Source organism: Branchiostoma floridae, chromosome 12 (genome assembly GCF_000003815.2).
Source record: "Branchiostoma floridae strain S238N-H82 chromosome 12, Bfl_VNyyK, whole genome shotgun sequence".
Classification (NCBI taxonomy): Eukaryota; Metazoa; Chordata; class Leptocardii; order Amphioxiformes; family Branchiostomatidae; genus Branchiostoma; species Branchiostoma floridae.
Window position 1 is genome coordinate 15950448 of NC_049990.1, and position 13352 is coordinate 15963799.

Sequence of the window (13352 nt, forward strand, 5' to 3'; positions counted from 1 at the left end):
CTTCAGAAACTTGGGAACATGGGCTTTCAAAAAACTTACCACCTGTAGCTTTTACACTGGTCAGCTTGTGGTCATCTCATATGGTAAAGGATATCTAGTCCATTGTATAGTAAGTCCTTTCATGAACTAGTGATATTGAGTAGCACAAACTTAGATGGGGGAGGGGAGGACCAGGTCGGATCAAAGAAATCTCCAATTGTTTCCATCTCATGTGAACTGGGTTGACAGACATGATGTAAGATTTTGGTGTAGAAATGGCCATTGTAACAAACCTATAATTACCGGTATGTAATTTTAGTACGCCTTATTCTTATAAAGGATTCATACCTTCTGTAACATCTGGAGTCTGTACATGTTCATAGTGTGTACTGGTGCAGTCTCTCTGCTAGCAGGTAGTGAAGAAATACAGTCAGAATATGATGTCCTTTCCACTTTTACATTGTACAACTCAAGTGATGGCTATCATGAGGAAATATCTGCCTTTGATCAACATTCATTGAACGGAAAAAAAGCATCCATCCTGAATCTTAGCACATTCTAATCGTGTTTGGTGAAGACTGGTGACAGTGTATAGATTGACTTGAGTAGGGAACTGTGAGCATTGTACATACAGGAAAGATGTGAAAGCTATATACAATGTATCTACTGAGTTTTGTGGAGGTCTACTGTCAAAAGAGTCAAATAAAACTTGATTTTTTTTTTTGCATACAAAAATCGTTACCGACTGAATTTGTCAGTTATTCTATTTATGAATCTCCTAAAGGCACAGCATCAAGTTCTCTGACGAGGTCTTTTTTAACCTCCTTGGTGTTATTAAACAGCCGTCGGGGTCTCGCTGGCGGCGTCTCGCGTCCTCCCCAGCCATGTGGAAATTTTGGAAGGTCGGTGACCGGAGAGAGCTCGCCCGGAACGTCGCATGTATAGACAACTACTTTTGTATAGTTGCATATGTTGGAACAAATAGCAATTTATTACAGGCCTGCGATAACAAAACCTACTAGTATATTGTTTTCGTTGGCGTCCATGGGCGCCACCATTTTGTCCCAAGGGAGTGTCGCATGTTGGGAAGGGGTGTCGCGATTTTGATGTGTTATTACGATGTTACAATTTTAGGACCATATATCCGTGCACAAAATAAAGCGCTTATATACCGACGCTTTCGATCAGTCCTCTGATCCTTCTCAAGTTGAAATGACCCAGAGCCTAAGTCACGATGTGGAGAATTACCTCTATGAAATCCAGAATTGTGCAGAGATCTGACGTGGGCTGGGAGGCGGTTGCATGTGGAAAATTGCTTACTACTCGAAATTTCAAGGGATCTTCGTGGAAGAAACTTCAACAAAAGTGTATCCCTCTTTGATATATGTAAAATACACTGACTAATATTTTATCTAATTGATTTCAAATGAGAAGATTCCAAGCTACCCCGATGGAGTGAGTTTGTGGCCCATAACCACTGACGTAATGAATCAAAATCTCAATAATTTTGCTTTCCGAAAAGAAATGAAACGTTCCTTTCAACATACCACAATGAAACTGCATTTGCATTTTGAAACTCATTAAGTACAATTTTATTAACAGACACAAACCTGACAAAAATCAGTAAACTGGATGCTGCACCAATTAGAAAATGAACACATTATATCAGCAGGCATCTATACGTTTAAGGGCTTACTGGTGCAATAAATTACGAGAACAAATTGAATAAACTTTGTACGTCAACGTACAGAACAAGTGTTGTTCACATGAACATAGGACTTTATAACACCAGTGGTAATCAGATACTCCACTAATTCCTTAGTAGCGAAATGGACAATTGTTTTGAGTATCGCCCCTTCAAAAGTTTGCACAGACCATCAAGTCCGGACCTGCACCTGATCCTTTGTACCTGTACCTGAATTTTCTGTTCCAGTACCCACCCCTAGTTCATACCATTGAAACTGTTCTGAAACTCATCTGGTAAAAGTTTTACCTACACAATATAAGTAAGCGAAAGACCAGCTTTTTTTAAAAGCTCTTGTTTTGCAGCACATTAAAATTTAAATTCTTTTTATAACAAAAACATGAGGTCTTTTGAGAAACATGAGAACTTATGGCTTGATGAAAAAGCATTTTGTGTGCTAGTATGTTTGGGATGATGCACATTGTTTTTTTTTTAAATTGGTAATGTAATATTCCAGAAAATACCCCTATTTTCATGGAATTGTGGAACAGGTCATTAGTGTCATTGGCTTTTGTGGGTGTGCGCTAATTGGATTTTTCCCAAGCAGATGTTGGGTAATATGTTGTTTTGACGTCCTATGTTTAGAAGCTTGACACAAAACAGCTGTTGTCAGTCAGATGAGACTCCAAGCAGATGTTAGGCTCTGGCTTCCTATATTGCAATTTTTTTTTTTTTTTCAAATTTTTTGCCTTATTTCCAACATTGTCAAGCTTTCAGTTCACTTGCCAAGTCTTGAAAGTCAAGACTTGAAAGTCGCTATCGCCAAAGAGCTAAAAGAAACGTATCAGGCTGCCAAATTTGTTGTGAAGCCTGTAAAATCCATCCATAGACTAGTCATGGCCATTGGCTATGTTCAAGTGTACTTCAGACTACCCTTTTTTCTTTCCTTTATTCCTCTTGTCTCAGCCACACCCAGTTTATATATAGAGAGAGAAACTCCAAATTGACCCCACCACACCCTGGTCCAACCAAAACACTGTAGAAGTGATAAAAATCTGGTGCCACGCTGGGACACTGATACAAACCAGGCTAGGACTGGAGTTTACCCCAGAAAAAAACTTGGCTGTTGGCCACCAAACATTGTGCATTAGCTGGGAGCAGTCCCTCACAAGGATTATGTTGTAGGTTGCCATGGCAACGGCCAACTGTCAAAGGAAAGGTCATGACTGGTGGCTGATGTCGTGACCTCTGACCTAAACAGATGTTGGTGGGTTATCATTATACTCATACAGTAGTACTTGGGTATAAGACATAAAAGCTATAAAATAATCTTTTCATTATTCAATATTACAAAGTTGACTAGATTCTTGTACACAATTTCTATTCTTAAAGAAGATTTGAATTTTTCATACAGAATGATTATGAACATTGATTATACTGATGTAAGGCATCGTAAGGCCTTAGTTTGTTGTGACTTGCGATATGGTGTGCTTATAAGGTATCCGAGGTCACTAAAGCACAGGGGTACACACACAATTTATGCCTTGGGCGTAGGAGAGATAGATTCATGACTTTCCATAATGTTTTTCACGACCCTCAGAAGTTCAATATAAGTTTGTAAAAGATGAAGACTTGGTGTTTTCCCTATCATTATTTTGGAATGATGGCATACAATTTTGTATTTACAGAAAATGTAAACGGGCTATGTAAGCTCACTACTGGGACAAAAAAAAGAACACAAGTATCAATGAAAATCAGTACTTGTGTAAAATAGTCAATGTCAGACTCAAGTTTAAGGTAAACATCACCCTTAATTGTACATTGTCGTGACAACTCGAGATTGTAAAGTAATCACTACGATGGTTGCCAAACAGTACTAAAGGCAAGGGAAGCAGGCTTCATGCCAAACCTCTCCTACAGAAGTTGATAAAGATGTTCAGCAGAAGCATTCTGGTGACAGCAACCTTACATGTACATGTGGTATAATGTCAATTCAGCATTACGAAGAAGCATGGCCTTCCATATGTGAAGGATGGCGACAAGACGTAGTCATAGGAACCAAGGATAAAAGAAAGTTGATGTAAAACAGTTGGAAGGTGTATCTTAACTTCTTGACTTAACCCCCAAAGAAATCAGGACCAAAGATGTAAAAGTTGTACTGCACTACCAAGGTCACACACCAGGGGGGCCAAAAGTGATGTTGACCTTCGTCTTCCCAACACCTACCCACAAACTAAATATCATTACAATTTATCCAGAGGTTTTTAAGTTAGGCTTATTACAACTACATTGTATCTGGAAATGTAGATGGACACACACACACACACACACACACACACACAGACATGACAATACAGTACCTCCATTTTTCATGGAGCAGTTCTACATTTGATTTTGCTATAGTACATGTGTATAGGTTTTGTCTTTCTAACAGTATCCAGGCAAAAACAAACTTGCTAGCATGGTGACATGTTTCTCTTTGTGATTTCCGGTTTCTTGCACTACCCTGCTGTTTGCTTTCCCTAGCCATGGCATCACAGTGGTGTGTTGGTTTAGCCTTTTCATCTAAACATGTTGTCTGGTTTCTATGGCAACCGATGTAGGAAGAGCTGGCCCAAATCCCTGGAAGTAAACAGGCTGAGGAGAAGAAATGAGAGTGAAAAAAATTGTGTTTAAAAATGGAAAATCACTTTTATTCAGGATTCTAGCCAGGATTCTATTTTAGCATAATGGTATTGGCTAGGTAGCAAAGCGACCAATCTAGGGGAGGGTGTGTGGTGACCTCCGCTGGGCGTCAAATAAAAGTACAAGTAAAAGAGATTGAGAAGGTAAAGTTGGAGCTCATTTTCATGTATTTGGTAGATTGTACCCTGAACTTCAACGTATTCAATTCTTGTTAACTGCTTGTATACAATGCTATATATTCGAAATTTCGAAATATGCTTCGAAATTTCTCACTTTAGTTTGGGAGGCAAAAAACTTAGCCTGGATGCCAGACTGCAGACTGTTTCCAGCACCTACGCAGCCCAACTCCAGGGCCCCTAGTTAGACCCCGATAAACCGTGTATGATAGAAATTTTTGAGATTGGGCCGGAGTCTGGTATCCAGGCTACAAAAAACTGTGTTCTGCTACTGTTTGACATGGAAACACATGACAAAGTGTTGGCCAGGTTTTCCCTGGGTCGAATGTTGCAGACAAGTGTAATGTGATGTGTTCTGCTACCGTTTGACATAGAAACACATGATAAAGTGTTGGCCAGGTTTTTCCTGGGTCGAATGCTGCAGACAAGTGTAATGTGATGTGTTCTGCTACCTTTGACATGGAAACACATGATAAAGTGTTGGCCAGGTTTTTCCTGGGTCGAATGCTGCAGACAAGTGTAATGTGATGTGTAGATCTCAGCTGTCTGCACTCGTTAATCATCCGGGAGCCAAATCTGATGACATGGCAGACAGGTGCTGCACCACTGATATGATGAAACTGATGGGATGGCAGTTATAGGGACCGTACCAAGAAGAGCCCGGGGGTGTTTGTAAGATAAAGAAGATGAAAAAATTATAGAAAATGTTAACTGATGGAATTGGAAAAAGCTACCAAAACATCATTATTGTGTGTGCATTGTTATTATAGAACAAAAATATTTATTATATTCTGACCGTACCCTTTTCCATGTCCTGAATTTGGAACAGCTGATCATTGCAACTAGAAATTAAAGAGGGTCTGCATGGGGTTTTCCTTGCAATAACTTACACTGAATTCAGAAGAACCCCTTATGCATCAGAGTAAGACAATTTTGCAAGAAATGGTCGCCTCTCTATGAATAACATGAATAAGATGGCTTCCGCTACGAAGTATGGGAAATTATTAAACTACACTTTTTAAGAAAAAGAGCATGCAGACCCCTATTGTAGATACATTTCCTTTTGTCCGCTCTGCCTTCACTTTGATACACGTCCAAAAGTCTTTATATACATATCTAATGCGAAACGTTTACACTCAGTGAGGTATAAACAGTGATGTACATGCAAGTGGAAGGTTTGACCTCTAGAGGTCAATATGGCTTGAGGCGACTTTGGTTCCCGACTTTCCGGTTTGGAAGATACCATTGTCACAGATAAGGATAAGTGACAGTGATGCGCACTCAGCCTTCAATACCATTTCTCCTAATAGCTAGGGATGGTATATTAGATATAAATCATGTAATATATCAACATGACGTTTTGCTGATGACTGGAAATGATTTGAATTGGATAGAAAGGTTTGTATACATTGCTAGGGACTTTGCAGGCAGTTAGTTTCCTAATATAACACTGGGAGATCTAAAATGGGACCAGCGTGTTGTGATTCATAACAGGCCAACAGACCACACATGGCCCTGCCTGAACTGACTAATCACTCAAGTCTGTTCTCTGGTTGTCAGCACCAAGTCATCAAAAATTGAGATGTGAGCAGATAAAACAAGTACCGCATATAGATTATTACCTTTGTTGTTGGTTGAATGAAATTGACTTACAGTTTCATAGTTGAGGCATAAACAATAGTATATTTTTGCTCTTTTTGATGAAAATCATCTTTGTTCAAAGGATATTATTATTTTAAACATACATTTGTATACCGGTAACTTGTCTACAATACAATATTTCTCTTTCTCTCTCTCTGGTGAAAGGTGAAATGATACATCACTAATAGATTGGACTTTGATTTTAAAAAGTATGACAGTCTTTGAATCAATTTTTTTTCGATGACTACCAATCAGGTAGTGGGATTGTTTACTTCTCAACAAAGTCTCATTAGAAAAGTGACGTGTAACGCTGAACGTTACTGGTCAGGCCCTAGCACCTGTGCTCACTGTAATCTCCAAGCAGATCCATGGTGGCGTAATATAGTATTAAACCCGTTTGACTCCTTTGACTTTTGCCGGCTCTACTCTTTGGCCAGCTTTGATAATTACTATCTTATGGCACCGTATGATCTGCTTGGAGATTAGGCTCACTGCCCATCGTAGCCTGGATACCAGACCTCACACATGATACTTTTGATAGATATTTTTGAGATCGGGCTGGGGTCTGGTATCCAGGCTATGCCCATTGTAGAGCTGGTCAGTGCTGAGACAGCAAGGCTGACCATGCCAGCCTGGTGCCTGATGACCATAACAGATGCTGATGTAACCCTTACACCAGACCTATTTCAGAGATTTAACCCAGCCCCTCCCCCATCCTACCCAAGACAAGCAGTCACCACAGACATTTTATTGCTGTGTCCAAAATGGATCCCTGAAGGAGGTACTGTAAATGCTGTTAAGTTCCTGAGGATTTAATTTCGCGGTAGCGGGGAAAAAGGATTTTTCGCAGTGGTTTTAAGTTCGCAATAGCACCATGCACTGTAGTTTCTCACTACCATGGAAAAATGTTAGCGGTGGTTTAAGTTTGCGGTGAAGTGGCCACCGTGAAAGTTTATGCATTTACAGTATCCCTGAAGGGGGTATCTCACAGAACTGTAGTACCTTAAAGGCAGCATTGCATAGTCTTGAAGTGAATTTAAGTAAAGAAACCATAAAGACATCATAAATGCATTAATAATTCATTGTCAATATTAAAAGAGACTAGGCAGTCATCAAGCTTACACAAGTACAGTTGTTGTTATCCTGGCTTAACCCAATTAGCAAAGCACAGCTGTGATTGGATGGAACCTTCATGTGTGCGAACACAGATGCCCCCCTCCCCACAAATGGTGAGCACCTGCTCATTAGAGCTCACCATGTAACTGACAGCGGCCAAACTTTTACGTCAGCTAGTCCTCCAGGGGTGTGGGGTGTTGCTACAGTTTTGGCAGGGTGAGGTCCTGCTACCATCAGCAAAACCTGATAAGGGTTGTAACCCTGTCACAAATGACGACTTGAATGTTTCTCAGCTGGCTCTCATTGCGAATTGTGTCCAATGGCTTAAACTGTGTGAGCTCTCCCATATACTGTAGAAGCCAGTTAATTGCACAACGTACATGTATAACCACACACTTCTGTTAATTGCACGGCATCCCAAAATCCCAAACCGGTGCGGTCCAGTTGGCTAACTTTTCGTGATTGCACCAGCCGGATAATTGCACGAAATGCGCTGGCAAATAGGCTGTGCAATTACATGGCTTCTACTGTACTGGAAATGCAGAAGTGTTCTTGGTGTTTCCATTAAACTTTAAAGTATAGCACTATTACAAACTCCAAACTACCATGAACACTCCATTTTCTCCCTTGTTTAAATCCCAGAGAACTTCAATGCATTTATAGTACAGAAAATTAAAACCCAAATTCACAGGGTTTTTGAGTAGGGAAATGAAGGACAGAGAAGATATAGAGTGTATCGTAGGTCAGTGCAAAAATTGCAAACTAAAAGGATAACAAAAATTAGAAAGTCTGCAATACACATTTATTAGTGTCTGAGGCCATTATCAACATGCTCTAAGATTGAACTGCAAACCAGCTGCAATGTGTCCCAAACAGCTGCAAGAATTGCCCATAATGATGGGCAACCCAGCAGCTGCACCTGCTGCCTAAGCCTTGCTGGTGGCAAAACAGGTGAACGTCAAATTGAGTCCAGACAGTAATCCAGTATTTATCAGATTTGAATCCCCCAGATATCTGTGATGACGTACTTAGTGTGTGCATACGCAATATGGTATAAAATATGGTAGAGACCTCCGTTGCTGAAAATGCTGATCAAACAGTCTTACTTTGGTAACAATCAGAGAAGACTAGCACAACTCCTCAAACCGTGCCCAAACATGAGTATGAACCTCTTCATAATACTGTAAATTCATTTACATTGGCAAGGATTTAATGTTGTCGTACCAGAAAAATGGAGTGTTGATCTTGCGGTAGTGCTATATACTGTAGTCACATAATGGAAAAATGTAATGAAAAATGTTTGCCCACTGCGAAAAACCTCAAATATAAAGCCATTGCAAACATTTCTGCATTTACAGTATACTGAAGATGTCACCGCGAAAATTGCAAACATAAAACCACTGCAACCACTCCATTTTCCTTCTTCTGCTCTTTTACAGTATCTGGAAAATCCATGTGGTGTCCTGATCAGTGTGGGTCAGAGGGGAGGGGGGTATTTTGACTTTTCCCCTTTCTGTACCTGACCTCTGCTGTAATCTTTGTGGGTGGTTGTGATCCCACTGCTGTATTAACCACAGAAACACTCCCAAGTCCATGTGTCATGGGAAGCCTTGTGTACAACTTTCACACATGGAACTTCTGCAAAAGACCTTTCTTCTCTGGTACATGTGTCTATTTTTTTACCAATAGGAATTAAAAAAGCCGCTATCTTGGTTTCTGGCCAATTCAAATAAGGGGCCTGCATAGCCCTAAAAAGTGGACAAAAATCTTATTTGGCACCCTTGACTGTCTTATCAATATGAAATTTCTGTCATAATATTTTCCGCGAAAAAGGCTTCTACAAGTTTGGAGTAGGCTAAAATACCTGAAATTGTGAAAATATGCCCTAGGCGCATGTTAGTGACCCTTGCCTTCCAGGCTATACAGGAATATGATGTTAACTCACTCTATCTTTGCAGATAATCTACAAACGTATTTGGATGTCAAGTTAACGAGTCTTGTTTGTTTGTTTGTTTTCTTCTGCAGCCATAACAACCAGACCACGACCTGGGAAGACCCGAGAAAGTCGCTCAGCACATCGTCTCTCAACCAACCACAGAGCCCCGCCGGCACCCCAGTCAGATCCCCGGGGTCAATGTCCCCCCTGTCCCCCTCTCCTGCACATTCCCAGCAAGGTGGGTTTGTTTGTTTATTTGTTTGTTTGTTTTGTAATTAGACGATAGAGGTTCACAAGGTTAGGTCAAGTAAAAATCTTTCCCATGCTTTTCAGCTTTAGGGAAATCCCCATTTCTGTTTCTATAGCCCTTGGGCCACACAGTTGTGCAATCAGTACAGCAGGGAGCTAGTGCACTGGTGGCGTCAACTAACATACTCTTTCACATATATATAAGTGCTGAGTGCTAACCTGCAAAAGCATTGTGTAAAAGTCTTAAATACAGCCTAAAAGCAAAGTGACACTTTACGCAATAGGCTATTGCACAAGTTAAATGGTAGTAAAATAATAAGTATGTCCACAGCCATTTTTTTGCATTTGACCTCTCTGACACCTCCCTACTCTGATTCTGAGTTAATTTCATTCAAGTTTTCTGGCAATCCAATCTGTATAATTTGTTGTACATTTCAGCAGCATTATTTGCATTTTTATGTTTTGATGGACACCAGGAAAAATCTTTGATATGGTACAACTATGAAGATAGATAGGAAAGTAGTGCAACTATTATTGAAAGGATTTAAGAAATCTTCTTACGATTGGTTGCAGTTCACAAAACTAAAGTTTGTTTTGTTTTGTTTTGTTTTTTCCAGGTCTGAACAACATTAACAACATCCCTTTACCCGAGGGTTGGGAACAGGCCACTACCCCTGAAGGGGAGATCTACTTCATCAACCACCGTACACAGACCACTACCTGGCTGGACCCCAGACTTGGTACGTTCCACTAAATATGCTGAACACCAGAAACAGAGTTCTGCTCCTCTTAAGCTTCTGAGAACATGTATTATTTTCAACAAGAGTCACCCTTAATCAAGGATAGGTATTCCAATGTAGGAGTTAACTGTAATTTCCAGCACAAAGGAAAAGAGAACTTATATATTTTGACAGAACAGCTGAGCAGATGTTTAGCTATGATTTTGTCTTTGCCAAGAAGGTTATGTTTTTGATAGCATTTGTAGTTGAACAGCATAATTCAAAGAGCTATGCATGAGTTTGTGTAACATTTGGTGGGTGTTTAGATGTTTGGCCCTCTTGTGACTTTCTAGGTATTGCAGCAGAATGCCCAGTTTCTGTATGTCGTTCTGTAAATTGTTTATCCCCCCTCCCACAGCCTTGCAACATTCCTTGGTTCTGTCTCTGTCTCTTGCTTGATGCAATTTTCCTTGATACTGCAGCTTAACTTCTGTTTTCTGTATATCTCTGTATACTAAACATGAATGTTTGCCCCCCCCCCTTTAGCCATGATGCAGCGTCAGCAGACCATCCCCCAGCACCAGCAGCCCCCCTACCAGGCGCGCTCCCCCACCCCCCAGCAGCAGGCACAGGTCAACGAGCAGCAGCGCCAGCAGAAGCTGCGGCTGCAGCGGCTGCAGCTGGAGAGGGAGCGGCTGCGCATGCGGCAGGAACAGATCATGCAGCAGGTGAGCGTGGGATGGGACGTCTGGGTATGGGGTGAACTCTGGTGGAGGGTAGGACATCTGGGTACGGGGTGAACTCTGGTGGAGGGATGGGAGGTCTGGGTACGGGGTGAACTCTGGTGGAGGGTAGGGACGTTTGGGAACGGGGTGAACTCTGGTGGTGGGAAGGGAAGAACCCCCCCATGTTTGACGCTAAATCAAGGAAGGCAATTACGCTGAACTTGGCCGCCTCGCTACGAATAACGTAGATAAGATGGTTTTCCCTACGAGTTACGGGAAGTAAAAATAAGCTGCCTATGCCTTACGGAAAAGAGCATGCAGACCCTTTTAGAATGGGGTAACTTGGATGAGAGGATTTCACTGTAATCCACAGAAATGTGCACATTGCTAATGGCAAAGAAAACCTCTTGTTCTGTGTCTAATGCCTCAGTAGTATACCAGGGTTCTCACAAGATTTCTTCACAGTATAGGGAGCATCTTAGCAGTAGCGTTTTAATTTTCTAGCTCTCAGAAACACTATTTCCTGCTTTGTCACAATTTGGGACAATGAAAGTTTGGGATTATTTCATTCAAGCAGAACATAGAAAGTTGGTCTTGAGATGGACTATGCCATACTGTACAAAGTTTACTAGACCTTGAAAGCTCGAATCAAAGGAGGCTGCCATGTGTGCATTAATCTCAGTGGGACTCAGGCTGCCATGGATCCCCGTGGGAGTGCAGCAATAACTCATGTCATGTGTCGTCCATGGCCTTGTTTCTGCTGCTATGCTTTATATCATCATCCCTCACGACCATGTGGAAGTTATTACAGACATTGAGACATGACTTATGGAAAACCTTGGGAAAAATCAGCGGAAAGTATACCTTGTGTGTGTGTGTCTGTATCTGTGTGCTGTGTGTGCATGTCAGTTTTTGCATGTTTGTGTCGTAAAACAAGAAAATAGCTCAACCAACAAGACCTTTAAGACAACTTTCTGCAGCAGTGTAAAGTACTATTGTTTAGTACAGTTTACACTGGGAGGGTCTATTTTGAGATGGTTTCAGAAACTCAGTGTACCTTGTGCAGCTTGATTTTATACAATTCACAAACATCTTAAATAACAAAAAATGGTACAAATATGCTGAAAAGTGGTTATTCACAATCGTGAAACTTTTGTTGTCAAGCGTATTTTCAATTTTAGGCTCATCAAAATCTTACATAAAACACCTTTAAAGAAAATCTAACTATGGAAAAAATTGTCAAGTACTGTACAAGTAAATACATGTAGAAATGTTTGTAATTGATTAGAAGGGAATACTTTGTGGTTAATAAAGTGTACAAATACTTAGAGGTCATTGGAGTAAAAAGTAAATGTCTGATTACACACGAAAAGTCAAAAGTTCGAAAAGTCAAAACTCTTGAACCAGAAAGGTTCTCAGGTGTTCACCAGGTGTGAGGAAAGACAGAGGACAATAGACAGGTATGTAAAGGTGCGGGGAAAGGTGTGGAAGGGGATCCACCCTCCTTTGTTACACCTGACGGGACTTAAATCCCTGCTCTAGTGCATTCTGTTATTAAATGTCACAACCAGTACTGTAATGGCCTTTAGGTTCGTGGGGACTAAATTTCATGGTAGACAGAAAATTTATTGTTTGCGTTGATATTCAATTTGTGGGTAGTTAGACAGAAGATGGAACAAATATTTTCTTATTTCGGTAAAGTTTGTGGTCACAGCGAAAATCACAAACATTAAATCGTTTCAACGTTTACAGTATGGTGGCTTGTTGTGACGGTTCAGAGTGTGTTCTAAGGGTGTGACGTCTGTTTTGAGCTGTCAGTGCCAGATTTACAGTGTAACATACTGTACATTGTGAAGTGTAGTGTGCCAACTAGTAAGGTCAAGTACGTATAGAATAAATCTTATTTAAGTACATTTTAACAATATGACCAATGGGGAATGTATTTTAAATCTTGGAATGTTTGTTGTAGTTTTATTCTCAGCAACAACAACAAAAAAAGTTGAAATTTCTTTGATTTTTTGGCATTTTCACTGAAGTCTATGATCATCTTTTACCTAAAACTAAATCCCAGACTAAAATCTATGTATTACTGACAGTTTTGCTGCAGATTAAGAGCTCAGTCACAAAGTTATGATTATGAAGGATATGCATGGGGTTTTTGACAGTCTTGATGTGTATCAAAATGCATTTCTAATTCAAATCTCACAACTTGTTTTTTAAGGAAATTAAAACTTTTATAGTAGCAATCAACCTCTATGGGTCATAATTAAACTCAAAGAATCTAGATTCCTGTAAACCCCCATTGGTACCCTTTGCTTGATGCTGCCTGAAACTGGTTTTTGATGAGCGATGGTGTAAACTGGCATGTCACAGAGACGACAGCTCTGTATACTGTAGATGCAGAAACTTTCGCCGTGGTTTAATGTTCACATTTTTCGCGGT

General features: G+C 40.5%; 1 protein-coding gene across 3 annotated transcripts in view; it reads left to right on the forward strand.

Annotated features, from left to right (window-relative positions):
• LOC118426877 (transcriptional coactivator YAP1-like) overlaps nucleotides 1-13352 on the forward strand; it is a 44863-nt gene that overhangs the window by 19586 nt on the left and 11925 nt on the right. For all 3 annotated transcript variants that reach the window (XM_035836447.1, XM_035836449.1, XM_035836446.1), the window contains exons 3-5: nucleotides 9307-9455; nucleotides 10084-10206; nucleotides 10732-10913. In XM_035836447.1, coding sequence (XP_035692340.1) covers nucleotides 9307-9455; nucleotides 10084-10206; nucleotides 10732-10913 — 454 coding nt within the window. The remainder of the gene's footprint in view (nucleotides 1-9306; nucleotides 9456-10083; nucleotides 10207-10731; nucleotides 10914-13352) is intronic.